We start from the raw sequence: 21925 nt of genomic DNA on the forward strand, positions 1-21925 counted from the left end.
TATAATATCTGAGCCTAAGCTGGCACTCTTGTATAAGTATGTACTATCCAGGCTTTGGTGTGCCCAGTGAGCGCTAGTGAGCGGTCAACTAAACCAGCACTTTAGTTAGTAGTAGTCCTCAGACTCGTCCCACAGCCTCCACTGAATCGAATTTCAGACCTCGATTCATAAAGCATGTTCTGGCATCCTGTCTCGAAACATCATCTAAGCTGCAGTTATATTTCAAAGACTATCGTAGTGGTTTACATGTACGGAGCCCTACAACATGTGATCTTGTTTTTGTGACTTGGACAATTCCGATGAGCTCGCAGAGGCGATAAGAGAGGTAGTCGTTCCTTCAATGTGATTCGATCCTGATGTCCAAGATGTGGGCCAGTTGACCGATAGACCAGATTAGCAGCTCGATTACAGTGATGTTTGACGTCTGTACTGGAGATAGATAGCGATACTCGAAGGATGAGTAACGGGTGTGAACAAAGGGAGAGCAAACGCAAAAGGCGAGCCATAACGGGTACCAGATTATCGTATCCAGCCGCAGCGATATTCGACGCCAGAAGTAGATACCAATTTATGAAGGACTTGGGGGTGGCAGATGCGTATAAAAGGATTCCAAGCCGATACAAAGATATGAGATATCAAAAAGTCGACGAGGCCACCGTAAAGACAGCCAAAACCGTTGTCGTATGAGGGGAAATATTAACATCCGTTTTTTCTTCCTGCTTTGACCCCAGTTTGATCGTCTCGTGGCAGACAGCTGTCACTGTCACATGGACCTTTCGAAGAGACATACGTCAAAGCCAGGGTGAGCCGCTGGAGAAGAACTTATGTGGCCACACAATGGCAGAAAGTTCACACTGCCACTGAAAACACACTGTCCGGGACCTTTGAGCGTAGACCAAGCATCACACTGATCATACAGCAGCACGTTGCGTCGCTATAAATTGCCAGAGGCCGTCAGCGTTGACGGATCAAAGCCCCTCTTACCAGTAAACGCAAACGACTCATATCGCCTTCGCATCCTGTATAGAATCATGATGCTCCCAGTACATGCCGTATCGCCAGGGGGCAAACAATTCCGGAAAAACACCCATCAGCAGTTGTCAGTACACCAACTGCAGATGAACGCACATCATCTGGCAGCAAACTTTCCCCACCACACCCTTCCAACACCGACATCGGTCATGAATGATGCGTGGGCATTAGTGCCGAACATGACCACCAATATCGCACAGGTACCATTAACATTAAAGGATCCTTCCTTCATTGCAGCACCACCCTCAAAAATACAACCGACGACAGAGAACATGGAATCAGCGCAAGATTTTACTAAACCCATCAGTGAAATCAAGCGTACCGAGGAAAGTGTGTTCACCACATCCATCAAGTCCGCCGGTCCCCGCGCAAAGATCAACATTAATCAGATGATTAATGATTGTACAACGCTATATATGCGCGAAGGGATCGACGGGCTATTGCGAGGCCTCCTTCAGATCGGACAGCGGCATCTGCAGGGTACATCACTGGTCTCTATCATTGTGCATCCCATGATAAAGGAAGTCACCCGGCTATCTCCAATGCAGGGGAAGGAGCTGGAACGATCGCTGCGATTAAGCGCGATGACCATGTTCCAACAACACTGGAACACCGTAAGTGCTTCTTGTTTTCACAATATTAAATTACACATTGATAAATTATATTAAACACCTGTAGAAAGAATGTCAATCGGTGGTTGATAAAACCACACAATTAACATACCGGTTGACAACGGGTGTGAAGACCGCCGGTCTCGTCGGATCGCTGTTCGCTGCCAAAGTGACTACCACAGAGGACATTTTCTTATGCCTCGATCTTCTTATCGACGGCGGCGGGCAGCTCGATCGACTCCGTGCCGTGCACGCACTTATTACCCAGGCAAACGACAAGCTTTGCAAGAAACGCAACATCGCAGGTACAATGCGCTTCTATGCAAAATTCATGGCAGTATACCCCGAAAGTGAAGCACAGATCTGTGCACAAAGCGAGGCCTTGATCTTGATCAGAGTGAGTAATAATCGGTTGACAAAGGACACAATGGCTTACTAGTTGGCTGCTATTCACAGGATGTGAACGATAGCATCGAGGGCTGGATGGTATCGCAAGAGAAGAAGAAAATCTATTGATCAGCAACTTAGATCTTGCGTCAGGATGGCTATATGCCCCTTCGACAGCTTCGACAACTCTGTCAACGTTTCTACAGGTTTGGGATCACTCCAGGCTCGCCCTACAGACCATTTGGCGAAGGGTAAAAAATTGCAAGGGAACGCAAGAATACCACTGAAGGTCAGATAGATTTTTGCAAGGTAAACAGGAGACATGGGGAAGCGGGGAAATATAATCGATTGAAAGGATGGTTTGCGTATGCGTTGGCTCTGTTGTTGCCTGTTGAAACGACAGGCTCTGGCAAAACATTGTTTGTCGTTAGTGGCTGACAGCTTCTCGCGCTGTGGAGAACGTTTGGGAACAGACAAAATATAATTCTGTGCTATACTCTGGATGAAAGATGGATACAACTATGGGATACAACTTGTTAAAAGCGACAAACACTGTAGATAATGAGCGTGCACAGGTGATGAACTTTTTTTTACCAATATGCGACTAGTTTCGTTTCCATACACACACACAACTCCCTGAAAGCAACTGTTCCTTGCCCATTTAGCAAGACTGGGCAGAAGAAGAAAACCTCCAAGATCATTTCAATAAGAACCCGATCCCTATACCTACACATAAGCTTCCCACCATAGCCAAGCCAAGGTGACAGTTGGCAACTTTGCCAACGAAAGTCGAGACTGATCTTCCCAAGCGATCGCGAGCAGGCTCTAGCAGCGAAAGGGAGAACAAAAACAAGGACGGAAAGTGTAGCGGATCAAAACATGAACTCATGCAAGGCATGGAGATAACAGGACGAGCCGTGATCGTGTCCTCTCGCAGCCGCCTCGTCACGTCCTTCGAAAGAGTGTGATCCCATTGGGCTTCCCACTCTGCTTTATCCCACACAGGTTCCTCGCTCTTTGGTTTGACAGCGGGACCAAACACGTCTTTGCGGGACTGAGCGATGTTCTTAACCTCGCGCTCGACCTCTCTCCACCTGAGAAATCTCTCGGCAGCTTCAAAGCGGAGCATCGATATCGTTTCTGGCGAGCGGAAAAGTCCAGAGCGCAAGGCTACACCAGAACGCGGACAGAAACTCGATAAATGTAGTCGACCAGAATGATGATCATTATCGGACAGTTCTGGAAGTACGATCATAGGTATGTGAAGGGCGAGAGCGTCGAGTAACTTGTACTCCGCGGGTGATGGCACTGTTGAAGATGCGTAAGAATACATTCTTACCATCAATATGGATAATATATGACTTGCCTGAAGTAGTTATAAAGATTAGAGCAGTATACAGGGGACTATAAGGCGAAGCAAGGAGGTTGGTTAACACTGCCGATGGCGGACATTGAGGATCGATGATATCTGATACAACGTGGAATGGCGACTGGATGATCGAGAGTACAGATTGCGAAATCGTTAGAGCCTGTTCATGTACACTGCACATCAGCCATCATTCCTGACAACATAAGCTATACGAACGCACGTTATCGTCATGAGCATGTTCAGGTAATTTCATTATTTCCACATTCCGGGCAGGTTCAAACTTCTCTAGCCCATGAGCATCGCGATGCTCGATCCAGTCAGTCGACGCTCGAAGGACAGCGCCCTCCTTCGTCTCCTCCCAAGCACCGACTTCCACGATATCCTCGTTATCTTCAAGAAGCATACCGCTCAACGAGCCTTCGCCTTCCGCGCCATGTCCCCACACTAAGAGCCTCACATCGCCCAACGTCTTCCCATAAGGAGTTGGCCTGCGGAGAGCAGCAGGTAGGGTCAGAGAGGGGATAATGAGGCCCTGCGTCAAATCTTTCGCATGATCTGGGTGCGGTTGTATATGTGGCGGGCTGGCAGCGGCTGAAGAGAAGAAGAAAGACGATGAAACGGATGGCAGCGACGATATGGACTCGGATGGGCTATCAGGGGGCGATGGCAGCGCACTGGAGCGAGGAGAGGACGGGTGCGATGCTATATTTGAGTTTTCCTGCGAGGATAAGTCGATGGTTGGAAAGAATGAACGTATGGTGGATGCGCTGGTGCTAACTGTACAATCCATACTGGCATGAGGACGGCCGCTGTGGGAGCTTTGGGGACAAATCCACTGACGAATCGCACTAGACTTGCACAGGCCACGAGGCGATACAATTATATAAAGTTCACGTGCGCAATCATGTTATCAGATAAGATTTCCCGCCCCAATTCATTTTCATCGTAAAGTTCACTGTACTACGTTACGAAACGCTAAAAACCAAAAGAAACCCATGCAGGTGAACGACTGATACAGAAATACCCCTGACCAAACTAGACTCCTTCGAGAACAATGACAATAACACAAATGTTTAGTTGATCTCTGGCCACGCAAATTCACCAGCTTGTTGATTCGTGGACAGAGACTCCGACTGGAGAGTCGACCAAGAGGCCTCATCCGTCCACACCTGTAAAAACCAAGTTTACTCCCAATGCATAATCGGCTTCAGACGAACTTACCTCATAGTTGGCGCTACCACCACCTGGTAACAAGACCTCCCAGTACATCCACGGCACGCCAGTCTGATAAATGATAGTGATATCAGCAACAGGCGATAAAAGACCAATCAAACACAAATGCTAACGTACCGAACTGAGGAACGAAGTCACGCTCTGGATATCACTCTGCTTAGTACTGCCCTCAGCACCAAACTCCTCGTAAATAATACGCTGGCCAGACGCAAGGGCCTGGGTCTTGGCAGGGTTGAGGTAGGAAGCGATGTAGCTAGTGTCGAGATCGTAGTCGTGGATGGCCAGGATTTGCAGGTCAGAGCAGCTGTGGCATGAAAGAAAATATACGTGAGTGTCCCTTACACGTTGTGAGTGCGAAAACTATGACGGACATATAGAACTGGGATTGGAGAGAGAGTGAAATGTCGGTTCCTCCTCCGGTGGAAATTTGAATACCATAGCTGCCGAGCACATTACGGATAGTGGTTGCACGATCACACCTAGGCGGAAAACAATTGTCAGAGGCATTACCAGTACCTGAAAAGATAACCACGTACCACCAGGTAGGAGCAACGACATTCATGTGGCCCATGGCTAAGATGGATATTCATAAATCAATAATACGAGCCGAGGACATCGAAGTATCATACCTTCGTTCTCCACTTCAAACGCGAAGATGGCGTCTGTTGTATTTGTTTGTGTCAGTTACTTGGGTTCAGCATGACGAAAACTTACCAGATAGCTGAGACCACGGCACACCGAAATTGGGAGACTGATAGTTAAGAATATGCTCGAGACGATTGTCATACTACGCAACTTTTTTGCTGAATACAATGCAAATCAGAAGAGACACAGTGAGTACTCACATCCGCGATGGCGTCAGAATTCGTGTAGAAAATGGACGAGTCTGGAACCCCAGTTACACAGTTCGTGGCAGGTAGGTTGTACTTGGCGACATAAGCATCAGTCGTCCAGCAGCCCAAAGCATACCTGTCAACCCTAATTAAACATTCCGCCATCACACTTATAAGTCAGTCCACGCACCGATCGTGCATGGCAATAACGAGCTTAATATCGCGAGAATGAGCCTCCGAAGCTAAAGTATCAATCATCCCCAGGATAGTATCGTCATACTGGCCAACTGCGAGGATTCGTCAGTAGGATGAAAGAGAGCGTAAATAAGTGAGAAATGCCAACCTGCGACTGTTTCCAGATCGTTAACTGCAGTAGCGCTGGATCCTTTTGCTCCTGCTGCGACCTGCGTGATGAAAATGCGCAAGACTATGCTCGCGTGATCAGTTAGTATTTTCATCCATCGGCATACGAGCTCTTACGCTTCATGTTCGCGCTTTGCATCGCGTCAAGCACAGCACTCCGGTCAGAAGCCTAGTATGATTCCATCAGCTGCTCCAAAAAGATGGAATTGGGGGACCACGCACGGAGAGGGTATATAAAAAGTACGAGCTTGCACCCGCAAAATCATTCGCAGCCACCCCCGCGATCCAGGAGAACGCTGCGAGAGCGCAGAATGTGATTAACCTCAAGTTGAACATAACGAACGCGTAACTTGTTCAGATCGTCTCACCTGGGCTTATATACGTGGATCATGGTGGATGTAAGGTCGGGCAGTGCCAAGAGGGTGTGATTCCCCCGCGATTTAAATCGGTCAACCATCAATATGAGAATATTTCGGATGAGCATATGTTTGATGGAAGCTGCAAAGAACACACAAATAAGCACAGGAGGGAATTGGAAAGATCCGCATCCAAGTCTGCACCTGCAGCTCTAGCATTCCGATACTTTCCTATACTTCTCAGCGCTCAGCAGACCCGTCACCGAAGAAGAGTCGCTAACAATCCGGGGCAGCATTTCAAAACATACCGTGTTATGGTCACCTTAGCGCCCATCTGGTACCGAGCCTTGTGCTAGATGGAATCATATAACCAGGAAGCGCGCAAATCTATCTGTTTGGAGACAGAAGATGTCAGGAACTTTTAGGGTGTTGCATATGCTTTTTGCAGACAGTCGGTCCAGTGCTAGGAAACCACTAACTCCAGTCATGAGAACAGCAGTGATGAACATCGACATTCCATGAATATCATGCATAGTAAATAGTAACATTGTAAACTCGAAATACGGCATCGCTAGAGCAAGCGGTAGCACTGAGTTGTAGTATAACCCAGTTTTGATTCACACGGACATTTCAGGCGTGCATGAGCGCTGCACCAACTTCATTCCGCACCACCGCGCGACTCGACTCTCCAGGCTCAGCGCTCCCCCCCCTACAGTAACATCCTAGCGGGCATATACAAAAGGCAGAAAATGTCTTTCCTCGTCGGATCAGTTGCTGGTGCGCTCGTAACCGGTGGTGTATGGTCCCAGCTTGTCTGAGGAAAAAAGGGCCGGATGTTGATGCTGACTTCTGCCAGGTTTACTATGGTTTCTCTAACCTGATTCAAACGAGGTCTGTCGTCGTCCCTTAGTATGCATCGCATAATAGCAGCTGATGATGAGAATGTTCGCCGGGCTACAGGACTGAGGAGCATCGCGTCGAGTTCGTATCACGTCTTTTTGTCCGTGTTATTGAGTGCTGAACCATGATCTATCCACCAGCATGCACTCCCTTTCCGACCGACTTACCAACGCCTCTACCCTCATTCCATCTCCACCACCAGCGTCGACCCGCATCACACACAGACCGTTCGCTTCGCTCCTCCAATCTCGATGGAATGACGAAATGGCAGGTTTATTCAGGAGCATAGGCACATGGGAGGAGCGTGCTGAGGATTGGGGCAGGAATATTCTCTATGGAAATAATTCACGAGCCCGTAATTCGTAGTCTTACATCCAAAGCACGTAGAATCTTCACATACTATCTGTCGCGGTCCCTCGTTCACCCAATAGAGATAAACTCCTGATTTGGAAACTTGAAGCGTACGACGTACTGGTACACATATTCCAAACAACAAAATCTAACATGATTACATACAACATCCCATAACAAAACAACAAGTACTCCATCCATTTTCATCTTAAAAATCTCATTGACCATATCCCTGGTAGTACTGGGGGCTATAGCCCCGCTGTGAAGGAACGGGGGGTACACCTTTATACTGCCTTGGCTGCTCCCCCGGATTCTGAGGCGGCGGGGAATTATATTGATATGATATCGGAGGCGGCGGTGGAGGAAAGGCTGGGCTAGGCGTATACGACTGTTGGCGATAGTGTTGCTGCTGCTGCGGTGGCTGCGAGGGCGGAGGAGGGAATGAAGGCTGTCGTTGCGGATATTGAGGTGCCGGCTGCGACGGTGGCGTATTACTGGAGTGACTCTGGTTCAAAGGCGAAGAATATTGCGATGAGCCGAGCATCCCAAGGCTCGCATAAGGGTCCATAGTCGGAGTATAAGACGGTCGTGGAGGCTGTGAGGGTGGGGGAGGCATATAGGAAGGTCTCTGCGGTTGAGCCTGTTGAGGCGGGCTACTGTAAGAGATTGGCGGTGGCTTGGGAGGAGGGGAAATCATATCCCTGTTTCCTTGAATGTTTAACGATGCGAATGATGAATTGAAAGAAGAATCTGAACGCGGTGGCGGTGGGGGGAGAGGAGGCTTTTCCGCCTTGGGTGGAGGAGCAGAAAGTCGCCTCTGCGATTCCGCCTGTCCAGCCATCCTGTCGCGCTCAGAAGCGCGCTCGGAGATAAAAGACTTGGCATTTCGTTTGAGGGTCCCGCTGAGTTCCACCAACTGGTTGTAGAACTGCAGGCCTTTCCTATATTCAAGAATAAGATCAATCAGCGGGTACTTTGATGAATAGAAGTAGGAAAAACTCACGCTAGGCCGTCTCTGACCTCCATGTACACATCTCTAGCACGAGAAAATCTGCGCACCGTGTCCTTCTTTCTTTTCTCTCTTTCATCCCACTTTTTAGCACCAGGACCTCGCCCGGCAAGATCGCGCAGACTCTTCCAGAGGGATTGTATTTCCTGTAGCACCACTTGTTGATGATGCACAGTAGCAGTTAGCCTTTGTTGGTATGGCCGGAATTTCTCAAGCTCGGCTGCAAACAAAGTTGGCTCTACGCCCGTATTACGGCGGTTGAGCAGTAATAAGTGAGACACATCGTCAGATTGGATCTGTTGGTGCATAATGTCAATTCGTAAAGGTTTGATTGAAGTGCATAGCAAAAAAATAATTGACCTTGTCCTTCAAATCTTTCAAGACTTCACTCCTCTCGTAGGCAATCTTCTTCAAACGGCCTAGACGATCCTCGATTTCAGCGGTGTACTGACCTATCTTGGCGCGTTCGCGCTCGTCGCTGATTTCACCGCTGACATCCAAATCAAGCAGACTTTCCGCCGGTGGTGCCCCATGTTGCGCGCTAGACCTGAAGACATCCTCGACATCTGGAGACAAAAGGAGGCCGATATCCATCTTCACGGAGTCCCATAATGACACGACTTGCTGGTCTGAGGCAGAGGCTGCTTCCATCGCTCCGTAATGTGACTTGAGATCCTGACGCAGGGTTTTTGTGAGACCCGCGGATGGCTCTTGGGTCCATAGATGATCATACTTCACCCTCATGGCTTCGCATTCCCTTGATTCCATCTCCAGATCTTTCGAGACACCGTCCAACTCGCCTCCCACATTATCCTTGAGCTTCGCGAGCTCGCTCATCAATGTCTCCACTCCCTCCCGCTCTTCCATCACCCCAATATCATCTCGCCACCGCCTCACATCCACAGGTATCTCTTCCTCACCACCAACCTCGCCTTCCGCCATTGACTTAAATCGCGAGAGTCCCTCCTGAACCCCCATCGCCTCCAAAGCACTGCGAACTTCCACTTCAGCACTCTCCGCATTCTCTACTTCGCTCCGTACAAGCTTGGCTTTCTCCTCAGAGTACACACTTGCGCTCTCGTGGACGCTGAGAGGGATAAGCTTCAAGAAAATATCCTGCCCGATTACCTTTTGGACATCAGGCGTCGCGTACACCTCCTGAATGGAAATGGGAGTAGCAACTGCGGCCTTGTCAATTGCCGGGAGCGCATCAGCCGAAGGGAGAACTGCGTTGTAGATGAGATCGTTCTCGCGTTGGGCTTCATTCTTGCGTTCAGAGCACAGAGCAAGATGGCTCTTTGTCCGTTCAAGCATCGAGGAGCCAGCATCAGCGGGAAGCGTCGTAGACACGTGCGAAAACATCGTGGAAAAAGAGTTAGCAGTGCGATTGGCTTCCTTGGCTTGGGTTTCAGCGAGAGTGAGTCGAACCAGGGCATCACCGTGGTTTCCCGCCTTGTCGTCTGCTAATGCGCGATAATACTGGGAGAGTGATGCGAAGTATTTGGCTTTGATCTGGGGCGTCGACGTTAGCAGATGCCAAAAACATAACTCAGTAAACGCACCTGGATGAGAGTAACCCAATTCCTATCAAAGATACCTTTCCCCATAAAGTCTTTGACCTCTTCGCTCAACGAGTTATACATATACGCAGTCTGCGATGCTACTTTGGATATAAGCGCACTGACTTTTTTCTCGTCTATGCATTTTTCGAGGAAAACTTCAGTAGCCTGAGCCAAGATGAATCCGACGAGGAATTTGACCACTTCGCGACTGAGGTCCGTGGAGGGTGCATGGAGAAAATTCTCGTTGATATAAGTTAGCATTCCCGCGCATGTACGGAAGTAGTAGAATGCGCGTTTGAGACCCTCTGGGTCAGATCTGCTTTGAGAAGCGGCGATGGCAGAGTGCGTAGCAGCGACCTGAAAGAGAATGGACGCCTTCTCATATGCGATGGAGGTCTGGGTGATGAGTTTGTTCGTGAAAGCGTCGTGCCAAGGAAAGTTGACACGAATTTCTGAGAACCTGAGTTCAAGAAGTTCCAACTGGCCAAAGTACTTGTACAACAGATCACGAGCTGCAAGGATATGATCAGCACGGTTCCTTGCATATCCATATCACTGCAATCCATACCTGTCATGTCGCTGCCAGCACCCTTGACTGCATCCTGGCGACAGCGCTGAAGAGACTGACATTCTTGGGCATAATTATCTGGACTTTCTCCGTACGACTTGGCTATGAGATTGCGAACTGGAGTTGTCCAGTCGACCTCCTCCGTTGTCTTCTTCGGAATGGATATCATGGGCGATTGTTGCGCCATGGTGAATGCTGTATATCCAATGTATTATCTGTGGACGCTGCAGCGAATGTCGTTGGAAGCCTTAGCAAGCGTATAAAGGACTGGGAGCCCTTTAGCCTGGGTTCAGGCAAAGCTGCGCATGCCGCTCACTGGCATTGGCCCGGCACTGTTCCTGACAGCCACATCACACTACAGCCCGCTGTTTGCTTTTGTTTGCCATCCGGAATCTTACACCAAACGCCATGTCGTCGCAGAAACCAACGTCGAGCGAGAATATTGTCAGCCAAAAAGTAGGTCAATCCTTGTGTTTATATCGGACTGGGCTGATAAAAATTCAGTATGACCGCTGCTGTAGGTATTTTATCGTTGCTCGTGTTGTGCGGAAGTACTGAAGCTCGAATGGAGTGGCGGATTTACTGGTCAAGGCGTATGTCCGATTGTTCACTTTCAGTGGTGCTTTTGCTGAATGGTCTTGTAACCACAGCGGTGTAGGTTTTAGTGCTGGAGTTGTTGCATCCGTCATTCTGTTCAGGCGTTCGTACTTGTTTTCATGCACTATGTCGGCACGCTCAACTGCACTCACTTTTAGGACGTACATGGCCAATAGCGCTGTCTACCGGATTCGGGATAGGAGCTGCCTACGCCGACTGCGATCGTTCTTTTAACCCGGCGAGAGTACCTGGGACACGCATAATTACACAAACGGAGGAAAGCAAATAATATGTCATTCCTGTAGACAGCTGCCCTTCACCCGACAAGGTTGTATGTGGCTATCCTCACGCGCCCCCCAAGTACCACAAATCCTATAGACACCCACACCTCTTTTTTATTCGGTCATAGAGTTTCTGATCCAGTCGTTGAATCGTGTTGTAGCTCTGAATTGTGTGACAGGACTGAAGCCTCGTTTTTAGTAGGTGCAGGGATATCTCTGGGTACTTTCCGTTGAGGCTCATCCAACACGAGACGCTTGTACAAAACGACTGAGTAATACATACAATGTCAGAAAGCTAATAAGATGCAAGACTGTTCTGCTAACATGATGTTGCTGCCATGATGGGAGCAGTGATGATGATTGTGCGAAGTCTTCGCGCTTGAGGCGGAAGCCTTGCCATTATTCAATGTACTCCTTTGTGAATCCTCGTCCAAAAACCCTGTGATGGACTTCAATTCCACGCCAACGATGCAACGGTCGAGATTGCAGTGTAAATGACTCAGAGAACGTCACTGTCGGATTGGAGGAAGTGCAAGTCGCCATTTGTTAGCTCGATTGATCGGGATTCAAAAATGTCCGCGAAACACCATCCATTGATATGTATAAACGCAAACCTTTCTTTTACCAGAAAATTAAATTTTGAACTTGAATTACACAAATCATACCTATGCTTCGTACAGTACACTATATGCACTAGAGATTCAGAAAATGTTACAAGAAAACAAGCAATGATATTAACATGACACGAGCTGTAAAGGGCCCCCCATCGTACTGCAATACAACCAGATCATACGTGCAACTTCACCATCTTCTCCGCAGCGCACGTTACCGTTGGACTAAGCGCATCCTGATACTTTCCTACCGTCCAAACATCGTCGTCGTCGTCCCTTACCCTCAACACAACTTCCTCGCCTCTGTACGGCCCATCAAAGATGATGGCACGCTCGTCGCGGTGCTGAGGGAATACTGGAGCGAGATACGATAACGGTACGGTGATGGGTCCTTCACCGAGATCTGAATCAAGAGGGCAGAACTGAGCAGTGGCGTCGTTGCCGGTGATCATACTGCTTAGAATATAGCCCTGTTTTTGTTCTAGATTGCCGCCACGCCATCCAGATAGGCGTGTGTTACTGATCTCCATGATAACATGTTTATTACGGATGTTATGATCTTGCAGCCAGGAATCTGAGTTTCAAGGTTAGTCGTGTGTTATAAGCTTCCACAATCTTTGTATCAACGTACTGGGATTATGGTTGTTACTGTCTTGCAACCAGGAATCTGGGATTTAAAGGTGAGTCGTATGTTATAAGCTTCCAGAACTTTTGTATTAACGTACTGGAATCATCTTCCGAAGGCAGTATTCCTGGTGCTGGGGTCGGAGCCGACATAATGTGGTCGTTGAACATGATATCGGCAGGCGTCCGAGCGGGGATGTACCCAGTAGAAGGTGTCTGTGCTGCAATATAACCAGGAGTCGCAGCAGCAGCAGGCGTGGAATTCTATGCGGCTAGGTAAGTGTATGCATCCATTATGCAGAAAGGCAGACATACCCAAGTCGACGACGGATCACTAACCCCCCAGCTGCTAGACTCTCCTACAGGACGTGCAGGAGATTGACCACCCCAGCTAGCAGGTTTGGGTGTTGCACCACCCCATCCAGTAGGTTTAGGCGTCGCGCCTCCCCATCCCGTCGGTCTCGGCGTTGCTCCACCCCATCCAGCAGGTCGAGGGGTCGCACCACCCCAGCCATTGGGCTTAGGCGTTGCACTTCCCCAAGCGCTTCCTCCAGCATCCCCACTAGTGTACGGATTAGGGGTTCGGGAAGAGGCATTCCACGCCGGCGTTTTACCACTGTCTTGATATGGATTTGGTGTCCGCGAAGAAGCATTCCATGCAGGCGTCTTTCCGCCATCACCAAATGGATTGGGGGTTCTTGAAGACTGGTTCCAACCAGGCGTACGACCCTCGCCGCCTGCATAAGGGTTGGGAGTGCGGCCCCAACCAGGAGTGCGGCCGCCAGCCTGACCACCTTGTTGGTAGGGATTTGAAGTTCGATTGTTGTTGTGACCTCCGTTGTTGTTGAAGGAGCGTGGAGGGCCCATTCCGAAGTTCCCTCCTTCGAGAGGTTCCAAGCTTCCATCGTTACTAAAAAAACATCATAAATAGGCATCAGAGAGATCATAATGTAAAAACGCCTTACTTTCTTCTTCGGAGCTTTTCTTTCTCGATAGTAATCACCTTGTTGCCGGTATGAAGTTCAACGCGAGCAATAGGCCCGTTCGTGTCCTTTACTGCGCCGACATAGCCCTTATGAGCTCCTTTAACCACCGCGACAGTCACACCGATGAGTCGGTCTCGAGGACCACGTCCCATAGTCCCTGAACCGACCATTCCTCCAGTCTGAGCACCTCCTGCGAGCGCAGGATTCATCTTTGACAAATCTGCTCCGTTGTGTTTTATAACAGTGCCTTTGGGCGCAAGAGAAGCTAGAGATCTAGCGCGAGTGACAAACACTCCTCCATTTTCTGCAATGTCGCGATTATGCAGGAATGCGAAAAACGATTGGTAAGTATGAAGAACGCGTCCTTTCCGGGCCTACAAAATCCGTAAATTCGAGGGTATACGATATTAATTGACAACCTACTTCGCCATCCACCTCCTTCACGTTGTCATTGGTGCGTATCTCGTGACCCTCGGAATCTGTAGCTATAGCGCGATCGGAATTACGGCGCATAGAAATCTGGTGAGGCTGAACAAGTCGAACTTGGCCATTTTGGTCAAGCACCCGGAAAGAATCTCGTTCCGTTTTGAAAATCACACCAACCGTTTGCAAGCTTTGAAGAGATCAGCGAGGGCCAAGAAATAATAGATGAGAGCATACTCTAGTTGAACCAGGTCATGTAACTCGTAATTTCCCACAATGTTAGTTCCAGAACCGACTTCAGCTGCTTCACGAAGATCTTTCGAAAAGACAGAAACCTGTTTATGAGACGAAATAAGATTCTGAGGGAGTATCGTTACAGAGCGAGATACGTACCTCCTGCATTGACATATCTGACAGGAAAGTGACCACATTGTCGGATACGGAGACTACGAGACCAGTCTCATCGGCATTTTGACCAGCCATGACTTTGACGTGGTCTCCAGGCTTAAACCGCTTTCGAACACTCCGTGCGGGAAGATCGATCTTTTGGCCATCAATATCCACGCCCACCGCGGTTATGGTTACGACTTCCTGGTTGATTGAATCGACAACACCATGTACTCCAGCCTGTTCACCCTCGAAGACCTCCACGTGATCTCCAGGCTGTAGCACGGAAATAGCAGCCTTCCGAGAAGCCTCTGCAATAATTGACAAATCCACAGGGTTTTCATTCTCTGCGCCGTCTTGACCTCTGGTAAACCGTGTAATCTCGTCCAAAGTGGGGTTCACGTTTTCAAGTACAAGTGCACTCAGCTTGAAGTCTTTCTCGATGAAGCCGTCTTTATAGGTATCATTTTGAAAGACGTAAACCTGATTACGCTTCGAAACTTGTTTCCGGCCATATACCTTCACCACCTCTTCATAATTGAAGAAACGCTGAGGTGGACGCATCGTCGTAGGGCCCGTACCGATTTTTTTGCGTTTGCGGCCATCCAAACTTGCCTCATCCTTTGGATTAAGGTCAATGCGTGGAATAAACTTCAGGCCAACATCTTCGCCGTTTTCTGTAATGTCCATCACTTGTGCAAGATCCCCTTGATATTTCCCACGTTTGATGCGCACCCAACTGCCTGGTGTAACAGTCAAGTCTTGTTTCTTGATTTGAAGCAGACTGGCCATCTCCTCAATTGGAACCAGTGTGATACCACGACTTGGGTAAATGCCTACGAGCCCTTTGCAAGCCTGATTTACCTGCTGGGAACTGCGAGACTCGACGTAGATCATGCCGGGTAGTGAATCACGCTGGAAAGCGGATAGAACCTGAAGAGGCTGAGCAGTGTATTCGAGGTCAATGGCCTTTCTCATCAGACTGAAAACAATATCACGTTCACGGCCAGGCTAAGTTTTCATTAGATGTCAGCCAGGATATAGACACGGAAACCACTCACCTTAACTCTGACTTGCCAGAGGTTTGCATCGTGAACCGACGGCATCAAAAGCCGTTGGGGGACTTCATTCATATCACCTGTGTAGCGGACAGCGGCTCGCCCGTACCGCTCGTGAAGATTCTGTGCAATTTTGGCCAAATCTTGGTCGTCTAGTTCTCGTTCTCGTCTGTCAAGGCGTGCATTCACAGCTGCTCTCCGGTTCACATCATCTTCGTCTCCTTCGATGCCAGCGTCGGCGATGAACTCGTCTACAAAGGGAAATAAGCTATCTGTCAAAAGTAGAACAGCACGCTTTTACCTCGCCCATACTCTTCCTCGTCTTCGTCCTCATCCTCGTCTTCGTCTACCTCGGCTTCTACATCAAGGAAACGGTTGACTGCAGGGCGTTTGTGGCGATGCTGGAGGAATTATCAGAATGGAATGAGATTAGCCCTGAACCGCAAAATATCTTACCTTTGCTCTTTTTCTCTCCCGTTCTCTCCCTGTGCCATCATCGTCATCGTCATCGTCTTCCTCATCGTCCTCCTCTTCCTCTTCATCATTTACATCTCCTTCTTCGTCCTCTTCATCGTCAAAATGGGCAACTGGGACAGCCTTGCGTGGTTGCTGCTCTGGTTGGTCCTCTTCGTTGTCGTCAACGTCCGGGTCGAAAGGTTCCGAGTCCACTTGTTGCATAAAATAATCGTCTTCTACGCCAGACATGATGGTAAGGGCACGAATAGAACTGATGATTTTACGAGTTGTTCAAGGTCGAAGAGAGCGTTTAGTGTGTATGCCATCGCCACTCGCTGACTCAGCAAAGGATAACCTCGCATAATAATATAATATTTCTTCTCCCTTCGGCCCACGCCGAGTCCAAAAACGGCCAGAACCGGAATGGGCAGGTCTCCGCCACTCCCCATCGCGGACTCGGAGGAACATTTATTTATCCTTTTCACTAACTAAGTATGCAAGTCTTTAGTTTCGCCCGTGTATTACCAGCGTTACAACTTGAGACGACTTGGCTCACTCATGCCCGACTTCATCGACTTGCCGTTAGAGTTCCTCCCACTTATATTCGAGAATATCGCAAAGCCTCAGCATCTTTCTGCTTGCTCTTTAGTGAACAGAGCTTTCAATACCTTCGCAACACCAAGGCTTTACGAGCGCATATTTATCTTTGCATGGCATAAGGGAGCGAAACTGAAGGTAATGTTATCATTCTTTCATACCTTTGTGTTATTCAATATGATCACTGAATCTCTATATGGTAAGGTCGTACTCCTATTCGACACGCTTACCACGTCTCCTCACCTTGCTAGGCACGTTCGAAAACTTGGAAAGTCCTTCACTCACTGCCCTCTCACCGTTCCGCTCATCTCACCTCCAGACATCCGTGATTTCCCAAAAGGCCTCACATTACCCATTTATCGTGACCTGCACGACCTTTGTCCCCGAGGTCTCACGAACTGCGTTAACCTCAAGTCGTGCACCTGGACACGGGATGGTTCCCTCAATTCAGCCATTCTAGAAGCTCTCCTGCGGTGTTCCCAGCTGGAAGAGCTAGAAATCAATGGCAACGACAGTCCATCCTACAGTACTGCCATTTTGCCACAATTTTCTAACTTGCGCAAGATCTCCTTGATCATGCCAAGCATAAGCGTGCTCGACATCCTTCCTTCCTGGCTCTCCGTCACAAATGAAACCCTTCGCAACCTAACGCTCATTTGCAAGGTGAGGATAGAGAGATGTCAAGTTCGGGATTCAAAGTCTAAACTCTCCTGAACCAGGCCTCTTCCCTCATTACAGACACTATGTTGGAATCCATCGCACCTAGCCTACACCATCTAGAGCATTTCCACATCACTGGATGTCCCAAGGTAACCCAGCGCGGTATACTGGCTGTCTTGTCCTCCAACGACCACGGGCTACTAAGCCTGGGTTTAGAAGGTTTATCTCAGGCATTCGTACGTTCCCTACACCTTCTTCAGACGACATCTTCTAAGCACACACATATTCACTCCAGGACATGACTTCATTTAGCCGCGAATGCCCTCACCTAGGCTCTTTGAATCGACTAAGGACCATCACTTTAACCGTCCAGCAAACCCCTCTACAGCCATGGATGCAAGGCGTCGTCAACCTCTTATCCACTTCACCCCTCGAAAGCTTCCAGGTCTACTCAACAGCCCCTTTCCCCGGAGCTTCGCTGGACGATGAATTCTGTAACGACATCGTCACCTCGCACGGTGCACGTCTCACGCGGTTCTCAGTGCACAGAATATACATCGGAATGAGTGCAGTGCGAGATATCTGCTCTAGATGTCCTCAGCTCGAACAACTCTTCATCGTCGCCGACCGTACCGAATACGTTCGTCCATTTTTTTTCTTCTTCCTCCCCCGCATACTCAGCTGATACGTACACATGTTGCTTTTTCTAGGATGAGCTCCGTGAGTGCTTAGCCCTAGCGCCTAAACTCCGAAGCGTGCATGTGCACACCAACAGTGTGCGAGGCATGCTGCAGTCTCTAGAAATCTCAGATGCCCTTTCCCTCGTTCGGCAATGCCCTTGGAGTGTCACTCAGATCGGCATCAACAACAGAGTTTTTCAGGTGAGCTGTCCAATCCCCCCTTTTAAAAAATAACAAACGTGTATCAGACGTTAACGCTCGAGTCAGGTTCGGAGGGAACTGCGCATCAACGATGACGACGAGGAATATATTGAGCCACGCCTGACGCCTATGGAAAACCCCGATGTTCCCGAGCCCTTCCTCGTCGTACGTACCTAAATATGAACAGCACGCTGTACAATACTGCGTAAACCGCTTATCATTGTTATCATTGTTATCGTTGTCGTTCCTATTCTGCTTTGGTATATAGTATATAGTCGCCTTTTCCCACTACATGCATACGAAATCCAGATCAAATTTATCCTTCACCTTATTCTTCAATACATATGGCACTCTCGATATCTTTTTCCACGTCAAAGTAAGTTAAATCCAAAAATAACAGAAAATTTTATTTAATAGACGATAAGAGATATAAATGTGTTTGATATAATGCTACAATGCTTTCGAACCACAGAAGTGAAAAGTGAGCAAGCTTGAAGAAATGATGTACAAATAAATGAGTACATGTTAAAGTAGTAGTAGTAAAGTATAATCTCCATCGTAAAAACAACCCCTGCGGATAAGCCACAAGCCTGTCGAAAAGGAAAACGGTCAAAGCCTGAAAAGGTGCAAAAAGTGCAAACGTCTCAAAGTCATCGCGGATAAGCCTATCAAAAAGTTTTAAAAAATCATCAAAGTCTCATCATCAAAGCCCCATCTCATCCTGAATCCAATCCAAATAATCCATCGCACCCGTCCTAAAATCATCTCGCGTCACATTGAGCACATTCGGGTCCCAGAACGACAACACCTTCCCAGCCGACCCAAACTCAGGACGATACCTCGGCCATGTGATACCCGACAGCACACTCGTCGCTGCCCCTTTTGCCTGTCCTCCGGCTGGGACGTTGGGGTCGAGGTGGTACGCAAAATTGACTGTGTTTCATGCATTATGTGTTAGTGACCAGAATAATTGAAGGATGAGCAGGGGCTTACCGAGTGCGTCGACCCCCACAAAATCAGACGAATTCGTCAACTTATAATACTCTCCCAAGTCACTTTCATGGAACGACCCTATCCCAGGGACATACTTGTACCGCTTCCAGACTACACACAAAAATCACCAAACACACATCAGCACAAAGACAAGAACTGACAGCTCGTACATATAAACGACTGACTGTAGCTCCATACATTCTGCGTCTTGGAAAGGTGGCTCAGCGTATAACGACGCGGAACCTGGAAATAGAAATCGCCCTGGAAGGCCGCTATGCGTTTGTATTGAGGACTGAAGGGACAACAAAAAAAGTCTGAGTAGTGTTGAAACAGCGAAATATTCGATGTAGCTTACCCTAGTGTGTCATTCGAGCCTGTCTGGAAAGGAGAGCCCTGATACGAATTTGTTAGTCGATCGACTTTCTTTGAAGGAAATATAAGATCATTACCTCGGCAGGATCTGCAGGGTAGAACCATCCAACTAGATCGATTTGATACTGCTCCGCACCGGCTAGAAAACTATACATAGCAAGAGAGTAAGCAAGTTAACGCTCGCAAAGTGGAAAAACGAATCCTACGTGGACGACAAGTAATCCAAAAAATCCTGGTCCGTGCTGTACGAATTTTGTCAACCATGCTGACCCTTCACCTTGACTAAAAGTGAACTCACGTTACATTGAAACTGTACAAAGAGAAGAGTCTTCAAACACATGCATGAGTATCTACAAAGTGCACCGGATAATTCATAAACACTCACGTGCCCTCGTCATCCACATCGCTAGCAATCACAGGTACCTATCGACATATATTTCCATTAAAATCGCCCCAGACCATCTTCATTATTCGTCAAACTCACCCTAGCATACGTCCCAGCTGCAAGCGATTGCCGAATAGATCTCTTCAAAATCACACCGTCCACCATCGGGTGCCAAGACGTATCCAAGCTCTGATACGAAAGCAGCGGTGCGGTCGCTAAAACTCCATCCAGGATAGCCTCATAGGGCGCAGCGCGAAGACATCCCAGTGTATCTTCCGCGGAAGTACAGTTGGCTGCGGCAACGATAATATCATAATTAGTCTGTCCGTAGGAGATATCCCCAATAGGCGTAGCAGTTCCTGATTCCTGTGTCGTCGACGTCATAAGTCCGAAGCAGACCAGATATGAAGTGAGCGCCACATACCATAACAGCACCGGCGAACAAACCATCAAGTTGTCCATCGAATGCTACCATCTGTGCCAGTGCAGATATAGACCCAGAACTCTGTCCCCAACTACGAGATATAGGATAACTGCATTACGATGATGACCAAAGAGGATAGAGACCGAAAGTACTGACACAATGACTTTGGAGGGGTCGCCGCCGAATCTTGCAACATACTTTTGAATCCATTCTAACGCCAAACGTTCTACGGAGACATGTCATGTTCCCACTTGAACAAAAGTCAAACTGACATTTAAGAGGAACGTACGATCATAGAGTCCGATATTACCGACGCCAGCAGCCTTCACCTCCTTTCCCGCAAGAAAGCCAAAAGCTATGGGGATAAGCGGGATCAATATAGATAGATAAGCACAGTATGTGTATCTACGAACGCACCATTCATGCGATAGTTGAGGGATACTTGGATAACTGGCGTTTTGAGATCTAGTGACCGGCCTACGATATCTGTTCCATTGGTCGAGGATGAATCACCACTTTCAAATGCTCCTAAAAAAAGTTTCGAAAAACTGTAAGCAACATACTGAATACGCAAAGATTGTCCACATCAGGCTTACCTCCATATAACCACTTTTAAAGTTAACCCGATTAGGTGTGCTTGGCAGAGAGGACAAAAAATTGTACGACATACCACAATGACAGGGAGGTTTGAATCTTGGGTTACCCCAGCTGGGCGAACGACGTTGATGAATAAACCTGATTTTTTTAAAAAAACAATAAGCACCATCAAACATATCCATTTGGCCTTGCACTCAACAGTCTTCCGATGCATTAACTCTGGGTTGAGGTTGGAATTCCCCGAGATACAACTCGACCCCACTAAGCCCTGGGTTATCTGGGAGACTAGAGTTGGGTCCCAAATACGGCTGCTGAGGGCAAGAATTGCCGAACGCAGTGGCTTGTTTTGTGCCATTAAAAGGAAGAGGATGGATGGGATGGTTGAAGCGAAGATTGCCAATGCTTGAGGATGCAAGATAAGTTAAACAATAGCTGAGGGCAGAAAGTACACAATGAATACGTACGGTGGTTGAGCATATGGCATCCCCAAGAAAGATTCTGTACCAGGTACCGAACTAAAACCCTGGAAAGACCCATAATCGAGAGTAACAGTCGGAGGAGTAGGAGAGGTAAGATTGGCTGCCCAAATGGACGTAGCAAACGCTATCAGAGACAAAGCAGAAAGGGCCATTGATAGCGGTGATGGCAAACTGGTCAGAAGAGATCCAGGAAGAGATCGAGAGTTGTATTTATTCGCCCCCCTAAGCGTGGTGGGGCATTACGGCTGGGCCGAGAATAGCCTAGTTTGCACAGGGCAATATTTTGATATTTCGAGAATCCTTGGAACGTTCTTTGGAAACATTTTGAGCATGCTGCGATGCGCGGTTTTCACACAACTAACCGTTTGTCCGGAGTGTCAATGTCTTGCTCGCCAAAAGACTTTGCTTTGCGCGTCCTTGTGGTTGGCTGCTTCTGTCATACCGTATGGAGAAGAATCTATTGGCGCTGGAACCTTTACTCCATTGGCTCGTATGTTGTCATTTGGGAAAAGGATTTCCAGAATGTAATACCACAAAAGG

The 21925-nt window shown here is 48.2% G+C and overlaps 7 protein-coding genes across 7 annotated transcripts; 4 read left to right on the forward strand and 3 right to left on the reverse strand.

Annotated features, from left to right (window-relative positions):
• Positions 1 to 917: 917 nt before the first annotated feature.
• SERLADRAFT_414691 (uncharacterized protein) lies at positions 918 to 2159 on the forward strand (the record flags this gene model as incomplete). The annotated part of the gene is made up of 3 exons (XM_007316926.1): positions 918 to 1646; positions 1711 to 2040; positions 2100 to 2159. 3 exons carry the CDS (start codon positions 1032 to 1034, stop codon positions 2157 to 2159), a joined length of 1005 nt encoding a protein of 334 aa, XP_007316988.1.
• Positions 2160 to 2488: 329 nt separating this feature from the next.
• On the reverse strand, positions 2489 to 3968 carry SERLADRAFT_464293 (uncharacterized protein; the record flags this gene model as incomplete). The annotated part of the gene is given in 4 exon segments (XM_007316927.1): positions 2489 to 2898; positions 2911 to 3338; positions 3397 to 3559; positions 3620 to 3968. The coding sequence occupies 4 exon segments, from the start codon at positions 3800 to 3802 to the stop codon at positions 2728 to 2730; spliced, it is 945 nt and encodes a 314-aa protein (XP_007316989.1).
• A 504-nt stretch (positions 3969 to 4472) lies between these two features.
• SERLADRAFT_436644 (glycoside hydrolase family 5 protein) lies at positions 4473 to 6164 on the reverse strand (the record flags this gene model as incomplete). Its single annotated transcript, XM_007316928.1, has 12 exons — positions 4473 to 4568; positions 4621 to 4683; positions 4750 to 4936; positions 5004 to 5111; positions 5169 to 5205; positions 5262 to 5294; positions 5347 to 5419; positions 5478 to 5601; positions 5656 to 5752; positions 5809 to 5892; positions 5946 to 5997; positions 6051 to 6164. 12 exons carry the CDS (start codon positions 6162 to 6164, stop codon positions 4473 to 4475), a joined length of 1068 nt encoding a protein of 355 aa, XP_007316990.1.
• Positions 6165 to 6829: 665 nt separating this feature from the next.
• On the forward strand, positions 6830 to 7529 carry SERLADRAFT_464297 (uncharacterized protein; the record flags this gene model as incomplete). The annotated part of the gene is made up of 4 exons (XM_007316929.1): positions 6830 to 6981; positions 7041 to 7079; positions 7149 to 7165; positions 7225 to 7529. The coding sequence occupies 4 exons, from the start codon at positions 6934 to 6936 to the stop codon at positions 7448 to 7450; spliced, it is 330 nt and encodes a 109-aa protein (XP_007316991.1).
• A 3426-nt stretch (positions 7530 to 10955) lies between these two features.
• Positions 10956 to 11974, forward strand: SERLADRAFT_385986 (uncharacterized protein; the record flags this gene model as incomplete). The annotated part of the gene is made up of 6 exons (XM_007316930.1): positions 10956 to 11030; positions 11079 to 11091; positions 11146 to 11167; positions 11225 to 11274; positions 11330 to 11722; positions 11779 to 11974. 5 exons carry the CDS (start codon positions 10983 to 10985, stop codon positions 11458 to 11460), a joined length of 264 nt encoding a protein of 87 aa, XP_007316992.1.
• A 4539-nt stretch (positions 11975 to 16513) lies between these two features.
• On the forward strand, positions 16514 to 18379 carry SERLADRAFT_464309 (uncharacterized protein; the record flags this gene model as incomplete). The annotated part of the gene is made up of 7 exons (XM_007316931.1): positions 16514 to 16732; positions 16799 to 16862; positions 16914 to 17257; positions 17314 to 17490; positions 17550 to 17894; positions 17965 to 18135; positions 18202 to 18379. 7 exons carry the CDS (start codon positions 16556 to 16558, stop codon positions 18310 to 18312), a joined length of 1389 nt encoding a protein of 462 aa, XP_007316993.1.
• Positions 18380 to 18838: 459 nt separating this feature from the next.
• On the reverse strand, positions 18839 to 21889 carry SERLADRAFT_414696 (uncharacterized protein; the record flags this gene model as incomplete). Its single annotated transcript, XM_007316932.1, has 18 exons — positions 18839 to 19068; positions 19129 to 19239; positions 19314 to 19420; positions 19484 to 19521; positions 19578 to 19647; positions 19707 to 19742; positions 19799 to 19828; positions 19886 to 19923; positions 19985 to 20251; positions 20310 to 20400; positions 20466 to 20535; positions 20599 to 20664; positions 20727 to 20837; positions 20906 to 20918; positions 20980 to 21044; positions 21106 to 21308; positions 21371 to 21696; positions 21748 to 21889. The coding sequence occupies 17 exons, from the start codon at positions 21535 to 21537 to the stop codon at positions 18839 to 18841; spliced, it is 1713 nt and encodes a 570-aa protein (XP_007316994.1).
• Positions 21890 to 21925: the final 36 nt, after the last annotated feature.

This window comes from Serpula lacrymans (genome assembly GCF_000218685.1).
Source record: "Serpula lacrymans var. lacrymans S7.9 unplaced genomic scaffold SERLAscaffold_5, whole genome shotgun sequence".
NCBI lineage: Eukaryota > Fungi > Basidiomycota > Agaricomycetes > Boletales > Serpulaceae > Serpula > Serpula lacrymans.